We start from the raw sequence: 16,480 nt of genomic DNA, 5'->3' as shown, positions 1-16,480 counted from the left end.
CAAGCCATCCACCATCTGCCACCACCGTGATTTGTCCTGTTGCCTTAGCAGTCTGCACTTAAAAGTAAGTCTAACTACACAGCTGAGTGCTTTATAACCCAGATTATGTGCTAGTAAAACTCCCTGAAAACATGTATTTAGTAGGTCCTAACCACTCTAGACGAGACATCATAATATTGTGGCACAGCTGGGTGTCAGCATTTAAAAATCCTCCCTAAATACCTGTATCTTTCCTGAATAAAATGCGTTGGAGGATTACTGGTTTCCAGGCCAGTAATCAGCATGTTGTGAGGCCTGCATGGGTGATTCTCCACATCCACACACTGGTAGTGCTGTGAAATGAAGAAGCCAAAGAGGAAAGGAGCTCTCAAAGCCACTGAGCTGCCCACTTGGGCCTCTGCTCAGAAGCCAGTGGATCTATTGGTGAATTCCCTGAGGCCCTCTTAGTAGTTGTCTTCTTTTTCTTTTCTTTCAAGTTGTAATGACTTAGGTTTCACAAAATAAATTAAGCCAGAAACTTGTCAGGACACTGAAAATTCTTTCTCAGCAGGCCAGTCAGTTTGTTTCTAGTGAGAGTGGGCTGTTACATGTTTCCTTGTTCTAAGCCAATAATTTAGGGTACGTGGGTGAATAGGTAGCAGCTCTACCTAGTCTGCTTTTAGCCAATGGATTGAGCAATGTGTAAGAATTATAAACCATGATCAAGTGAAATTTATTCCAAGTATGTAAGACTGGGTCAACATCAGTGTAATCTACCATATCAACAAGTGCCTTAGCTCAGGCTGCTATAACAAAATACCACATATTGAGTGGCTTAAACAACAGACACTTATTTTTCACAGTTTTGTAGGATGGGAAGTCTAAGATCAAGGTGCCTACAGATTAAGTTCCTGGTGAGTGCTCTCTTCCTGGTTTGTAGATGGCTGACTTCTCTCTGTGTGGCAGGGAGAGGGGTCTCTAGTCTCTCTTCCTCTCCTTATAGGGACACTAATCTTATCAGGGCCCTACCCTCATTTCCTTATCCAAACCTAATTACCTTCCAAAGGAACCCATCTCCAAATACCAACACGTTGCAAGTTAGTGCTTCAACGTATCAATTTTAGGGAGAAACAAGCATTTAGTCCATAACGAGCTAAACAAGAAAAATCATCTGATCATATTAACAGTTACAGAAAAAGAATTTGACAAAACCAAACATCCATTTGGGAAAAGAACTCTCAGAAAACCAGAAATTGAGGAAAACTTTCTCAACATGATAAAGAACATCTAAAAAAAAACCAAGAGCTAACATCATATTTGGTGGTGAGAGACTGAATGTTTTCCTGCTGTGATAAGGAACAAGACAGGGATGTCTGCTCATTCACTACAGTGCTGGAAGTTCTAGCCACCCCAGTAAGGCAAGAAGAACGTGAGGAATTTAATCCCCAAAAAAGTCCTAGACATGGATGGTGGTGGTGGTTGCGCAACATTATGAATATACTTAATGCCACTGATTTATACACTTAAAAATTGTTGGCCGGGCGCGGTGGCTCAAGCCTGTAATCCCAGCACTTTGGGAGGCCGAGACGGGCGGATCACGAGGTCAGGAGATCGAGACCATCCTGGCTAACACGGTGAAACCCCGTCTCTACTAAAAATACAAAAACTAGCTGGGCGAGTTGGCAGGCGCCTGTAGTCTCAGCTACTCGGGAGGCTGAGGCAGGAGAATGGCGTAAACCCGGGAGGCGGAGCTTGCAGTGAGCTGAGATCCTGCCACTGCACTCCAGTCCGGGCGGGCCACAGAGCAAGACTCCGCCTCAAAAAAAAAAAAAAAAAAAAATTGTTAAAATGGTAGATTTTATGTATATGCATATTTGACCACAAATTTATAAATCACACAAAAAAAAATGGACCCAAGAAGAAGCAAAAAACTTAGTCTAATTAGCATAGGAAATATTGGAAACACGATTAAAGATGCAACTTTTAGAAAGTACTAGGGCCGGCCAGGTGTGGTGGCTCACACATGTAATCCCAGCACTGTGGGAGGCCAAGGCAGGTGGATCACTTGATGCCAGGAGTTCGAGACCAGCCTGGCCAATATGGTGAAACCCCATCTGTAAAAAAATACAAAAATTAACCGAACTTGGTGACGTGTGTCTGTAGTCCCAGCTACTCAGGAGGCTGAGGCAGAATTGCTTGAACCCAGGAGGCAGAGGTTGCAGTGAGCTGAGATCGCACCACTGCACTCCAGCCTGGGTGGCAGAGTGAGAGTCCGTCTCAAAAAAAAAAAAAAAAAAAAAACTAGGGCCAAATGGTTTCATGGTCCTGTTTTATATTTTATCAACAACAAAAAATCCAATGTTATTTAAATTATTGTAAAGCACAGAACAAAATAGAAAGCTGTACTTTTTCACATAGTCAGCACAACCTTAATGTCAAAAACAGATAAAAACAAGAAATACCAATCTCAATTATGAATATTGATGTTTAAAATTCTTTATAACATTACCTAATAGAATGCAGCATTTATGAGAATAATACATATACATACAATAATACATATACATACAATACAATAATACAGTGTGACCAGGTGGGTTCCAGGAATGCAAAGATGGTTCCATAATTCATTAAACCAACAAATTAAAAGAGAAAAACACATGATATATATTAACGGTTGCTGAAAAGGCAGTGATTCTTGTTTTCTGGTTTTTGTTAGAAACCAGAAGAGAAGCAAGAACAGTCCTTATATCCAACCATAGTTCATCGTGCATTGGCCTACCATGCTGTGCTCTGTCAGTGTCAACCCATTGAAAAAAAAAAAAAAGACTATGTCAACCCATAGTCTGGTCGGGCATAGCGGCTCACACCTGTAATCCCAGCACTTTGGGAGGCCGAGGTGGGCAGATCACAAGGTCATAAGTTCGAGACCAGCCTGGCCAACATGGTGAAACCCCATCTCTACTAAGAATACAAAAGTTAGCTTGCCGTGGTGGCGCATGCCTGTAATCCCAACTACTTGGGAGACTGAGGCAGGAGAATCATTTGAACCCGGGAGGTGGAGGTTGCAGTGAGCTGAGATCGTGCCACTGCACTCTAGCCTGGGTGACAGAGTAAGACTGTCTTGGGGGGAAAAAAAAAATGTAGTCTGGGCCACCAGCTGTGAGGAGTGTGTAGGCCATTAACTGATGCCTTACCACTCAACCACTCAGGGACAAGTATACTGTAGAAGCTGATGGAATCCTTAATAGCCAATTTAGTTGCCTGAAATATTTTGGTCCTTCTTGCTGGTGGATCTTTCTAGAAGTCAGCCCAACCCTATCAATTACTGTGTTACCTCAAAAGGAATTCTTGTCTGGGCACAGTGGCTCATGCCTAAAGTCCTAGCACTTTGGGAGGATGAGGTGGGTGGATTACTTGAGGTCAGGAGTTCAAAACCAGCCTGGCCAACAGGTGAAACCCTGTCTCTACTAAAAATACAAAAAAATTAGCCGGGCATGGTGGCGGGCACCCGTAATCTCAGCTTCTTGGGAGGCTGAGGCAGAAGAATCTCTTGAACCTAGGAGGCATAGGTTGCAGTGAGTTGAGATCATGCCACTGCACTCCAGCCTGGGCGACAGAGTGAGACTCCATCTCAAAACAAAAGGCCAGTCACAGTGGCTCACGCCTGTAATCCCAACACTTCGGGAGGCTGAGGCAGGTGGATCACGAGGTCCAGAGATTGAGACCATCCTGGCCAACGTGGTGAAACCCCATCTCTAATAAAAATACAAAAATTAGCCGGGCACGGTGGCACATGCCTGTAGTCCTAGCTACTTGGGAGGCTGAGGCAGGAGAATCACTTGAACCCGGAAGGTGGAGGTTGCAGAGAGCTGGGATCACACCACTGTACTCCAGCCTGGTGACAGAGCAAGACTTCGTCTCAAAAAAGAAACAAAAAAGGAATTCTCTTATCAATTAAACCCAATTGTTAGGAATAACTGATTCCTACCAATATACATTTCAAATCACCTCTCCATATCGTTTATGATTATTATTATTTTACAGGACCATCCTAATACTTCCATCCTTGTGTGATGGGACTGTTGGCCCCCAGTGCAGGAATTACCGTCTGCCCCCATTACATTTTGTCTTTTTAAAATTGGCCTATTTCAATCTGAGATTGTTTTGGATCCTGATTTGTGTCAGCCAAGGCATTTATTCCCTTGCCGTTTCTTGTCACCTATTGTCTGATTAAGATATGATGTATCACTCATGTAAGTAGACAAGTAGATAAAATATATTTGCAACAAGGAAAGAAAACTCTGAAAGCTTCTTAAACTATAAATTGTTTTTAAATGTAAAGTTTTATTTTCTTTGATCGATGGTACCTTTTCAGTTGTTTTCTCGAATGTGTTCCATGTTTTCTTGAATGTCTTCATAACTCTGTCTTCATTGAATCATAAGCCTGAGAAGGACTTTGAACTTTTCTGACCCAAATTTCCACCATTCCAGGCTGTTGAAGCTCTCAGGGAACACCATCTGTGATAAAAAGGACCCTTGCGACACTTAGAAAAGTTGGTGGGGTCTTCCACTATTTAAAATCTAAACGAGGAGCCAAGTGGCCAGAATTCCAGCTATTGTAGTTCTGCCAAAAATAAGATTGGAGACATTGAGAATTCATTTCACCTCTTCAGCCAAATGAAACTGTCAAAGACTCTTCCCATTCTGAACATTATATTTGTAAAATATGTGCCACTCTTATTTTAGTAGTGTTACAACTTTCTTGCCTCCTACTACTTCTCTCTTAATGCGACAGATAATATAGGCAGACTGACTCAAAAGACTTGACTCAAAAAAGACTGCATGACCCTGATCCAGTTTCTCATGGGTCTCCTGAAGAAAAGAAGCTTTATGAAATGATTACACTAATTTAACCTACATTCTTCCCATTATACCATTTCTTCTTGTGTGGGTCACATCATGCAGCTGCCCTCCTTGTTACAGTCCCTAGTTAAGATGGTTAAATTGTTTTATTGTTTGAGTCAATGAGTCTCAATTCCTTTATACAACCTTTCCCTACTCCCTTCCTTCAGAGTTTCTGCCCTTTTATTCCTTTGACTTCTGCCCCAGGTCTCCTTTTGACTCTGGTCGTATCTGGTCGTAAGAATATCATTGAGACCAAGCACGGTGGCTCACACCTGTAATTCCAGCATTTTGGGAGGCCGAGGCGAGTGGATCACCTGAGGTCAGGAGTTCAAGACTAGCCTGGCCAACATGGTGAAACACCATCTCGACTAAAATAAAAATTAGCTGTGTGTGGTGGTGCACACCTGTAGTCCCAGCTGCCTCGCAGCTAAGGCAGGAGAATCGCTTGAATCCAGGAGGTGGAGGCTACAGTGAGCTGAGATTGTGCCACTGCACTCCAGTCTGGGTAAGACAGAGCGAGACTCTGTCTCAAAAAAAAAATGGTGTTCCAGGAATGGCTAAGCACCACACCTTTCCTTCTCACTTTTCAGGTGCATTCTGTTGGGCCAGGCCTTGTCCAGGCCTACTCTATTAGACCTGTCATTCCTGCGACAGGTACTATTGGTCTGAAAGGCCTGCCCTTTAGTAAGTAGGGTCCAAGATACTGAAGCAGGAGCGAGGAGCTGGGACCCAACCTGCCTCCTGGCTGGAGTGATGATGGACCAGGGTCATGGCCCTGGGCTCCCAGGCCCCATGCAGTCAGTAGCAGGGGCAGTTGACTGGCTTGTTTCTGTAGGTTGTAGTTCTCAAATGGTCCTGTTTCGCCTTCCTCCAAGGGTCCTGGCCCTTCCTAGGGAGGGATTTCTAACGTAACGCCTTGGTCTACCGGGAGAGTCCAGGAAGGAGGCTGAACGCCAGTCTGACACCTGCTGGGAACGAAAACACCTCCACTTCCTTTCAGGGTTTCTTTTAAGCCGATTACCTTTGGCTGGGCTCCCTTGTCATCCTCACTGGTGGGAGATCATTATGTTAACGGGAATCCTCCTCCTGGAAGGTTCCCACTCCCAAGTGGGAGCTGGTCTCTTCAGAGTGAATAGCAGGGACCGTTTCATCCTGGGCATCATTGTGATCACTTGTTCCATGTAATTTATGGCTTGCCTGCTGGAATCAGAGTCACTCTGATGTTCCCATGCAGCAGTTATGCTGGAGTTAGATCCACAGGGCTCAGCCTGCCTGAACAAATCACCATCCCAGGCCAGTGCCTCAGTGGTGTTGACAGTGGGGACACATTTTTGTGGTTGTTGCTTCGCAACATCTCAAGACGCTTTGATTCGGTTCCCTGGAAGCCAGGCCCTGAGTCTGTGCCTCTTCCTGATTGGATCAGAGGGAGATGCAGGAAGTCGGGGTGGATACTGCTTCTTCTCCTCACCCCTGCTGGCCTCAGATGGCCCAGCCTGATACCAGGGCCCCTTGGAGGAACAGCACCTTTAAAGGGTTGAAGGCAGTGGTTCGTAACCTCCAACCACACCTGGAGATGCACTGAAAATGACTGGATAAAAATGATAATAGTTGTATTGGGTTGTGGAATTATAGAGGATATTCTTTTCCGTATTTTTAGTAATGTCATTACATTGTTTATATACTCTGAAGATCTGGGAAGCTGTAGGTTGCGGCAAGGTAGTATTTTAGGTGTTTTATATTGATAGGCTGACGAGAGCATCAACAAGAATGTGAAAGAGGTATGGCCCTTGCTGGAGCAGGCCTGAAGGGCAGGTTTAGCCGAAGGGCCTGCAGCTGTCCAGGGAGGGTTTATCCTGGCCCCTCCTCATCCCATCCTGTGGTTCTCAACCAGGTCACACATTAGAGTCACCTGGGGAGGTTGTATAAAATCTGCCTGGGCCTCACCACAGTGAGTTGATCAGAGACTCAAGGGAGAGGCTTACGCACCAATAGAGAGGGATGACAACAGACCAACCTCCCCAGGAGAGCCATATGCAGAGAAAATAGAAAACATCTCTCATTGTCCTTGAGATTCTAAAAAAAATCAGGTTATTTTTAAACAAACCCCAGAGGTTAGTGGCTGGGCTAGGGTAAAACACCCAAGAACTTGGGAGCTTCCTAGGGGTGAGACATGAAGCCCCTGCTCTGCCAGGGAAGAATTTTGCTCCTACCCTCACCCCCAACACAACCAGTGCAGCGCACAGAGTGGTGGGGAAAGCAGGCAGCTGGGCTCAGATGGCTTAAGGGGTGACTCCAGACTCCATTTACCTGCTGTATAACTTAGAACAAGTGACAGAATCTCCCATGCCTCAGTTTCCTTATCTATAAAATGGGCTTGATAATAGTGTCCACCTCATAGGATAATTGGGAGGACAGAATTAGCGAACATGTGTAAAATTCTTAACATAGTGCCTTCTACACAATAAATGGACCCAAGCGTTCAATAAATTCTGGCCACTGCTGTCTCTTGCTCTCCTCGATTATTGGTCTTGCTGGGCTCACCAGGGCCTGAGTTGAGTTAAGCTGAACTGATCTTTGAGGATAATTGGGGTAGGACTCAGGATAACTGGGGTAGGACTCAGGGCAAATTGATGCTTTAAAAATTCTTTTTTTTTTTTTTTTCCCAGAGAGAGGGTCTTATTCTGTCGCCCAGGCTGAAGTGCAATGGTGCAATCACAGCTCACTGCAGCCTTGATTTCCCGGGCTCAATCCATCCACCCTCCTCAGCCTCCTGAGTAGCTGGGACTATAGGCACACAAAACGATGCTCAGCTAATTTTTGTATTTTTGGTAGAGATGGGGTTTTGCCATGTTGCCCAGGCTATAGAACTCCTGGGCTCAAGTGGTCCACCTGCCTTGGCCTCCCAAAGTGCTGAGATTACAGGCGTGAACGACCTTGCCTGGCCCAAACTTCTTATCATTCATAATACATGGCCTTTTTCAAGTTCCCATTTCTTCCAGCGGCCAGTCCTAGGGGCACGGAAATGGAAATGAGAGCAGTTGCATCCTTAAGTCTAAGTCCTTCAAAGCTGCCTCTAAGGATCAATTTTTATTTGCTCCCTTACCCTTAGAGGGGTTCCAGCCTTTCCCATTAGTCAGACATGCCTGGAGGCATTCCTGTGTGCTGGATAGGGGCAACCTCTTCTCCAAAGGGCTCTATTTTTGTTGCTATTTACTACAGAATGTTCTGGAAAACCAAGTACATGTCTGCTGCTTTCTTGCTTTTCTCCTTTGGCAGGTGGTGTGTGTGTAAGAGGGTGGGTCTTGTGCTAGGAAAGCCCCGGGGACCAAGGACACAGCTTCAGCTTCTATAGGAAACCTATTACTGCCTTTGCTATTGCTGTGCTTTAACCAGAGGCCAGAAAAGGAGCCAAGCATGAGCAGGGAACACAGCCCCTCCTCAGAAAAACTCCTGTGCCATTGTTGTAGCTCAGCTCCTGAAGCTCTCAGGATGTCACCCCACCTTGCTGACAGGAAGCCTGAGTGCTGTGGGAGGCCAGGAGCATTGCTGGAGAATCAGGGAAGTCACAGTTTGGAGAACGGTGTTCTCAGTGAAGAACGCCCTTCCAAGAAGAGACACAGAGACTGGGAACCACAGTTTACATTTCAAAAATGGAAGTGGACAAGTGGGCCAGGACTGGCTGATGGGAACCTGGACCCTCCAGCCATAGCCCTTCTGGTTGGAAGAGATCCAACTCTTCACCCAGATCCATTTGACATTGGAAATATCTCACTGGTCTTTGTGAAGGCAAAGGTGTGGGGTGTCGAAGAGGAGAGGGAACGGTTGGGGTGTACTCTGGGGTGGGGCTAAGGACAGCTGGAGGGAAGGGAAACCCATGCTGGATGGTGGATGTTACCTCGTCCTTATTTCAAGCCTGTGGAGTGGGCAGCGGAGGTTATTCCTGTTTTACAGATGAGAAAACAGGCTTAGTTTAGGGGATTAAGCACCAAATGACATAGGTGTTATTGGTCAGAGCTGGGATTCAAACTAAGCTCTGATGCCTCCGGCGTTTCATGTCTCCACGGGTGGTTCTTCGTTGACTTTGGATTAAAAAGGTGTCTCCAATCTAGGCCTATCCTGTTTGTAATTTAGAGTTTCTAAAGTGCCCTCCCAGAAGTGATCTTCTTTGAACCCGTCTTTGTCCTTTTGGGCTTCTCTAACACGGTAACATAGAGTAAGTAGTTTAAACAACAGACATTTTCTCCTCATGGTTTTGGGAGCTGGGAATTCCATGGTCAGAGTACCAGGAGGTACTCGGGCATCTGGGATCCCAAGCATGGCAGGAGGATCTCTTGAGACACAAAAAAGAACCCCTTGCCAGGCACATGGCTCACACCTGTAATCCCAGCACTTTGGGAGGCTGAGGCAGGAGGATCACTTGAGGTCAGGAGTTCAAGACCAGCCTGGCCAACATGGTGAAACCCATCTCTACTAAAAATACAAAAATTAGCCGGGTGTGGGGCACACACCTGTAGTCCCAGCCACTTGGGAGGCTGAGGCGAGAGGATTGCTTGAACCTAGAAGGCGGCAGTTGCAGTGAGCCAAGATCATGCCACTGCACTCCAGCCTGGATAACAAAGCAAGACACCATCTTAATTTTTAAAGTACTCCTGGGTCTGTTGGCCCCTTTCCAGCCTCCCCAGGCAGCTTTTCTTCATGCTGGTCTGTATTTTCCAGCTGCCCAGAAGCACTTGTGTCCCACCATGCTGTCACCTCTCTCATAGCACACACTTCTCTGTCCTCATGTGATGAACTCCCCTTTGTTTCAGAATGTCTTAGGAAACTTTGTGAAGGGCACTTTACTCAATGCCAGGAAGTCCTTGACAAGGATATGTGGTGACAGATGGAGCTGAGGACCAGGCCCAGCCAGTGGAACCTGGTCATGCCACTCTATCTGATCAGCTATGATTTCATTGGAAGAATTGAGGTTGGGGAGCACACGGCTGAGCACAGTCACCATCAGAGAACGGTCTCTCTTCATCTCAGACGCTGCCTTTCTACGAAAGCTTTTTAGAGCCCACTTTTTTGGGGAGTGATTAAAGTAAGCTCTGACCTCTTTCCTGAATCGTTCTAGTGCTTTGGTCACATTTCATGGGGAGAAATTAAGATCCCTTATTGTTTGTTATCTCTGTTTTCCTGCCTGGCTCATGGCTCATTACCCGTGGCAAACTAGTGCTTTCTTGAAATCATAAATGTGTATCCTGCTAGAGTATCAATAAAGGCCTTTGGGAAGACCTTAGGGGTGTGCTTCAGCATGGGTGGGGCCATGGTTCAATGATGTTTGAATGTTTCTTCACAGTAAAACTTGTAGGGGAAAGCAAAGGAAACATGTTTGCTTTAGAATTGGAAGAATTAGGAGTTTGGCAGGGCAATTCTCTAGACAGAAGCTGATTCGCATCAAAAAGTGTTACTTCTTCTGGATGTCACCCTTGATGTGGCACCTTGGGAGCTGACATGCTTAGGGCAGTTGAAGTGAATGGTCTTCTCTATGACTCAGCAACAGGGCTAAGAAGCCTACTCAGGTGCACATACTAATGTGTTCTGCAACCTCCTGGCAATAGCCTGGGTGCCCATCAGGAGGAGGATGAATAAATAATTAATAAGTGAAGCAGAACTACATGAACAACGTGAAAAAAAATCTCAAAAATATAAGGTTAGAAAAAAAAAAGCCAATTTATATTGTGTAGTTGAAAACAATTAGGCTGGGCACAGTGGCTAACGACTTCAATCTCAGTACTTCGGGAGGCTGAGGCGGGCAGATCACTTGAGCCCAGGAGTTCAAGACCAGCCTAAGCAACATGGCGAAACCCCATCTCTACAAAAAATAGAAAAAATTGGCCGAGCATGGTGACGCATGCCTGTGGTCCCAGGTACTTGGGACACTGAGGTGGGAGGATCACTTGAGCCAAGAGGCTGAAGCTGCTGTGAGCCATGATCATGCCACTACACTCCAGCCTGAGCAGCAGAGTGAGACCCTGTCTCAAAGAAAAAAAAAACCTATTTATGTAAGGTTTGAAACAAGCAGCACAATGTTTATATATATTGTCTTTGGCTACAAACATGTAGTAAAAAATATAATGAAAAGCAAAGGAATGATGAATACCAAATTTGAGAGAGTGGTTACTCTGGGAATGGAAGAGAAATGAGACCTGGGAGTTGTTCACAAAGAATGTCAATGATTTATCTTTTTTCTTGAAATAGTTGGTGGCTATGTGAAGTTTAGAATATTACTTACATTTTTTAGTGGTTGAAATACTTCATAATTTTAGTTTAGTGTTTTTGTTTGTTTTTTAAGGCAGGGTCTTGCTCTGTTGCCCAGGCTGAAGTGCAGTGGTACAGTCACAGCTCACTGCAGCCTCAACCTCCTGGGCTCAGGTGATCCTCCCACCTCAGCCTCCTAGGTAGCCGGGACTACAGGCACATGCCACTATGCCCAGCTAATTTTAAAAAAAGAAAAATTTTTTATAGAGATGGAGTCTCACTGTGTTGCCCAGGCTGGTCTCAGACTCCTGGCATCAAGTGATCCTCCCACTTCAGCCTCCCAAAATGCTGGGATTACAGGTGTGAGCTACCACACCCACAGTAGAATTTGTTTTTAAAAAGAGGAAGAACTGGCCAGTCATGGTGGCTCATGCCTGTAATCCCAGCACTTTGGGAGGCCAAGGCGGGTAGATCATTTGAGGTCAGGAGTTCAAGACCAGCCTGGCCAACATGGTGAAACCCTGTCTACTCGAAATATAAAAATTAGCTAGCTGGTAGTGGTGTGTGCCTGTAATTCCAGCTACTTGGGAGGCTGAGGCAGGAAAAATCACTTGAGCCTGGGAAGCAGAGGTTGTGGTGAGCCAAGATGGTGTTCACCGCACTGCAGTCTGGGCAAGAGTCAGACCGTGTCTCAAAAAAAAAAAAAAAAAAGAGGAAGAACCTTCAGTTCAATCAACAGCTGATGACCATGACGTCTTGCTGTTCTCCTGCCTCTTGCCCAGATTCATCATGGCCACTTCATCATTCCTCAGTATTAGCACCAGTGAGAAATTAAGAGAAGGCACAAACCCCCTCATTTTGCTACTTGATAGTCTGATGAGTAGAGAGTAGAAATAATGCACTAAAGGAAATCTTCACATTTTGAGCATATCGTGTTCATTGATTACAATGACAATAGCCAATGTTAACTGAGACAAACTTGAATTTTGGTTGACCCATAAGAATCTCCTGCCAATCCAAAGGGGCAGGAGGGAGTGGTCATCCAAAAACCCCCATGCAAACCTTGCTCTAGGCCCTCTGTCTCCCAAGGGAGTAGCTTTGATGACTTGTTCTGAAATCATTGTTCGCTTTGCATTCACAGCATGGCCGGACTCCCCTGCATCTTGCTGCCAATAAGGGCCATCTTCCTGTGGTCCAGATCTTGCTGAAGGCTGGCTGCGACCTCGATGTCCAGGATGATGTGAGTAGAAGCCATCATTCTATTGAGTTGAGTTGGCAGGGGAGCTTGTCTGGCTAGAAATCCACAAAGTGTAAGCTGTGAGATGGGAGGGTAGTAGATGCTCTCCCAGCACGTTTTAGCTGCATCTTGGTCTCTGTGGTGGCGAGAACTTCCTCTTGAAGACCTGCTCTGAGGCCCATTCTCAGTAGCAAGTTAGAGTTTGGGAGTGTGGGGTGGTTCTCCTATCATGGTTCACTTCCTGTCTATTATTCAAGTGATCACTTCCTGTCTATTGTACAAAATGCCTCAAAGGGGATTTTTGCCTGTGTCCTGTCTCAGCATAAAGAGACACACACACGCACATCAGTGAGTATGGGCAAGACCTGCTGGAAATGTGTGTCAGTGACCAAATTTATTGGAGGAAAAATGGGGGTTAAAACTTTAATTTTTTTCTCATCTTAATTTCTCTTGGTCAGTGAATATGACATGGAAAAATGATCTATTCAAGATGGGGAGTTAGGGGAAAACACAGATCTCATAGAATCTAAGAAAAAGGTGTCCAAAAAGAGTTTACTCTGGCACCATGCTATTATTGAGACCTGGCCACCAGCCAACTCAGCTCTGAGTCTATTCATTCAGATTATCTAGAGATGGACTCTGATTGGCTCCTCTGACATCAAGTGGGGCCAATCCTGAGTGAGTCAGCAGTGACTGGGATGGAGTCACATAGTAGAGTGGGCTGTCCTCTTGGGTCTTTGGAGAAGGCGGTTCTCTAAGAAAGGACCATATAAATTGTCCTCCAACAGCTATTAGGAAAAGGCCCTTTGATAATACAGTTGAAAACTATTTTTAGAAATGGTTGCAACACTAATCATGTAGTAGAACTCTAAGAAATAAGAACTTTTATGGGGAACACAGAATCTTGGAGTGTTTGCACTTATAACCTCTTCCAAATTCACCTTTAATAACTGTAGTTGTAAGAGTGTGATTCAAATTTCAAACCTTCAGCTGTGTTACAGTGTGGTTTACTAAAGTGCTTCTAGTCTTCTTTGGGTCTATGTATAATGTCATAAAACTTGGCAAACACACAGTAAGAACAGTATTTGCAAAGAAATAACTAAATATGCATGGGCAGAAGGCCATCCAGTGTCTTTCATAAATCTTTGGTTATATCTGGAACTTGTTGGGTCATCAAGGATGTTATTTTCAAAAAATGCTGATTTAGCTTTAAGCTGTTGATTTCTACCTTGGGTCATAATACTTTTTTTATTTTCCTGCACTATGGTCATCATAACATTCTCAACTATATCATACCTTAGATGACAGGAGCAAAAATACAAGGAGAGAGAAAAGATTTTGACCATAGAAAAGGTGGGGCACTGAGTTATTACTGGTGCAAACATGTTGGGATGCATTTGGTCTTCTCTTCGCATAATTAAAGGCTTTGCTTGCCACAGTGGCAAGGCCAAAATGTCAGGCGTGCTAACCCATTCCAACTTGATACCCCTGCCTCACATCGTGGTCTCTAAGTATCACTGTATTCTCATGCAGCAAAGCCCTTGCTAATTTCCTAGAACTGCTGCTGTTTATACCAGGCAAGGTAGGAAGCGAAATAGGCAAGAATTTTTTTAGGTAACCAAAGTGAGACGTGTCAGCAGAAGAAAAGCCAGATCTACTTTTAGACAGAAAGACCCCCTTTTATTTATTGAAGTTATTTTCTTGCATCTTTTCCTTGTCCTAGACAGACAATGCATATATTGCTTCTCCCAGATAAATTAAAACAAAAATACAACAACAAGAAACAGTTGGGAGTGGAGAAGGTAAAATTGACCTTCACTAGTTCTGAAGAAATGTATTTACCAGCATGTGATCCATGCCTTTTCTCTGTGTATTTACCATGCTGTTGATGGCCAGCCTTGAAATACATGCAAGAACTCAAGGAAGAAAACTCTTGATGTGTGTCCTTTAAAGAATCTAGGAAATTAGTTATTTGAAAAAAATCTCCGAAGTTACCTGTCTTGGATGGTGGGTAGAAACAGAGAATGTTAATGATATGAAGAATTTACTCCTAACTTCATATTCTACAGATACTGATCTTTATGGCATGGTAAGGACTGAGAATTAGTTGAAGAATGACCTCCAGTGACCTGGAGTGGGATTATTATGAATTTCAACCTGTGGAAACCAGTTCTTTATATTATGCAACTCCAGGAGCAAATTCTCTCTTGCTTCCCGCCAATCCTGTCAACTCTCATTGGAGCGCTGATGCCATCTCTGATTGGTCAATGAGCAATCACATAGCCCCCGCCTCAGAAATAGTCCAGGATGCTGTGGCCACAGTGAAAGCCATGAAAGAAGATAAAAATAAGAAAAACCACAGAGAGAAGGTTAGGAAGGACCCTAGAAGATCAGAAAGAGAAAAAGAGGTCAGCAACTTGCTTTACACACCTAACCTGTCTTGAGCTTCCTTGCAGTATGTCTGCATGTGCCACATGGGGGTGATTCCTCCTGAAGAGGGGCACACTGCACCCTTGCATGATGGGAATTTCCTCCATGAGCATGGCCTTTGGAATATGCCAACACTACACTCACTCTTTTTCACCATGTAGGAAAGAAAAATAACAGTATTTCAAAACAAAGATTTAGACCTTATAGGCACCAAAACTCTTAAAATCCCAAAGTGAGAAACACTGTCTCAGAAAAACTGAGAGCTGGCAGTTCACATACTTTGCAAATGGGTCAACATGTTCCAAATCAACGTGCCAAACTGCAAGGTTGCAGGCCCTTCAGGTTTCCAGCTACAGCGTCTTTCCTTCTGCTTCTTATAGTTAATCATTCAACAAATGCTTTTGGGGCAGCTCTAGTGGCTATGCTTTACTTTATGAAAGAGGCAGTCCCAACCCCACAGATGCATCTGACCTTTTCTGGGGCTTGTCTTAAGGTTAATGACTTCACAGGATGGAAGCAGCTTAGGGTGAGTGCAAAGAGCCTCGACAATTTGATTTCTGGTCCAAGCATGCTATCCTAGGCTTATCAATAAAATGAGAGAATTAGACATCAATAAAATGAGAAAATTAGACTTGGCATATAGGAGGGAGTCAATAAATATTCAGGCCGGGCCTGGTGGCTCACACCTGTAATCCCAGTGCTTTGGGTGGCTATGGAGGAAGGATCACTTGAACCCAGGAGTTGGAGACCAGCCTGGGCAACATGGCAAAACTTTATCTCTACCAAAAATAAAAAAAATTAGCTGGGCATGGTGGCAAATGCCTGTGGTACCAGCTGCTCAGGAGGCTGAAGTAGGAAGATTGATTGAGCCTGGAAGGTGGAGGTTGCAGTAAGCTGAGATCATGCCACTGCACTCTAGCATAGGTGACAGAGTGAGACCCTGTCTCAAAATGAATGAATGTTCACCAAATAGATAATTCAGTAAACACAGGTCGGGCATGGTGGCTCAAGCCTGTAATCCCAGCACTTTGGGAGGCCGAGACGGGCGGATCACGAGGTCGGGAGATCGAGACCATCCTGGCTAACCCGGTGAAACCCCATCTCTACTAAAAAATACAAAAAAAAAAACTAGCCGGGCGAGGTGGCGGGCGCCTGCAGTCCCAGCTACTCGGGAGGCTGAGGCAGGAGAATGGCGTAAACCCGGGAGGCGGAGCTTGCAGTGAGCTGAGATCCGGCCATTGCACCCCAGCCTGGGCGACAGAGACAGACTCCGTCTCAAAAAAAAAAAAGATAATTCAGTAAACACTGTTGAGAGTGCTCTACCTTTTCCCAGCATTTCAGAATTTCATGATTGACGTAGGTGTCATATACAAGTAAGAATTATGTCAAAGGAGCCACCTGTATGTGTTGAGGCCACATCTTGTTCTTCTCTGTGTCATTTCAAGGAGGAAATGTTTCAACGGTAAATTTTAATCTTATAGGAAGAGAGAATCCATTTGTAGATAACTGACCCTATTTCAACTGAGGGCCTCAAGGTGCTAAATTGTTTGTGTTGTATTCTAAGGAAAAATAGATCCGAGATGATAACCTGAGGCAACCATTGTTTACATGTTTCATGTCCCTCACCTCAGAGCCTTTAATTCTCATCTTGGTGACTTGAGAAGGGCGGGTTTTTCAAAGCCTGAG

General features: G+C 44.8%; 1 protein-coding gene across 12 annotated transcripts in view; it reads left to right on the top strand.

The window, feature by feature from the left end:
* The window catches only part of ANKRD6 (ankyrin repeat domain 6), a 205,554-nt gene that overhangs the window by 155,155 nt on the left and 33,919 nt on the right, over positions 1–16,480 (top strand). For 10 of the 12 annotated variants that reach the window (XM_023205286.3, XM_023205295.2, XM_023205296.3 and 7 more), the window contains one exon: positions 12,269–12,367. In XM_023205286.3, coding sequence (XP_023061054.1) covers positions 12,269–12,367 — 99 coding nt within the window. Of the gene's footprint in view, positions 1–12,262; positions 12,368–14,433; positions 14,454–14,557; positions 14,773–16,480 lie in introns of those variants that run through there. The other 2 variants (XM_023205291.2, XM_023205289.1) reach the window with 2 other exon arrangements.

This window comes from Piliocolobus tephrosceles, chromosome 5, assembly GCF_002776525.5.
Source record: "Piliocolobus tephrosceles isolate RC106 chromosome 5, ASM277652v3, whole genome shotgun sequence".
Classification (NCBI taxonomy): Eukaryota; Metazoa; Chordata; class Mammalia; order Primates; family Cercopithecidae; genus Piliocolobus; species Piliocolobus tephrosceles.
This window is presented reverse-complemented; position numbering and strand designations above follow the sequence as displayed.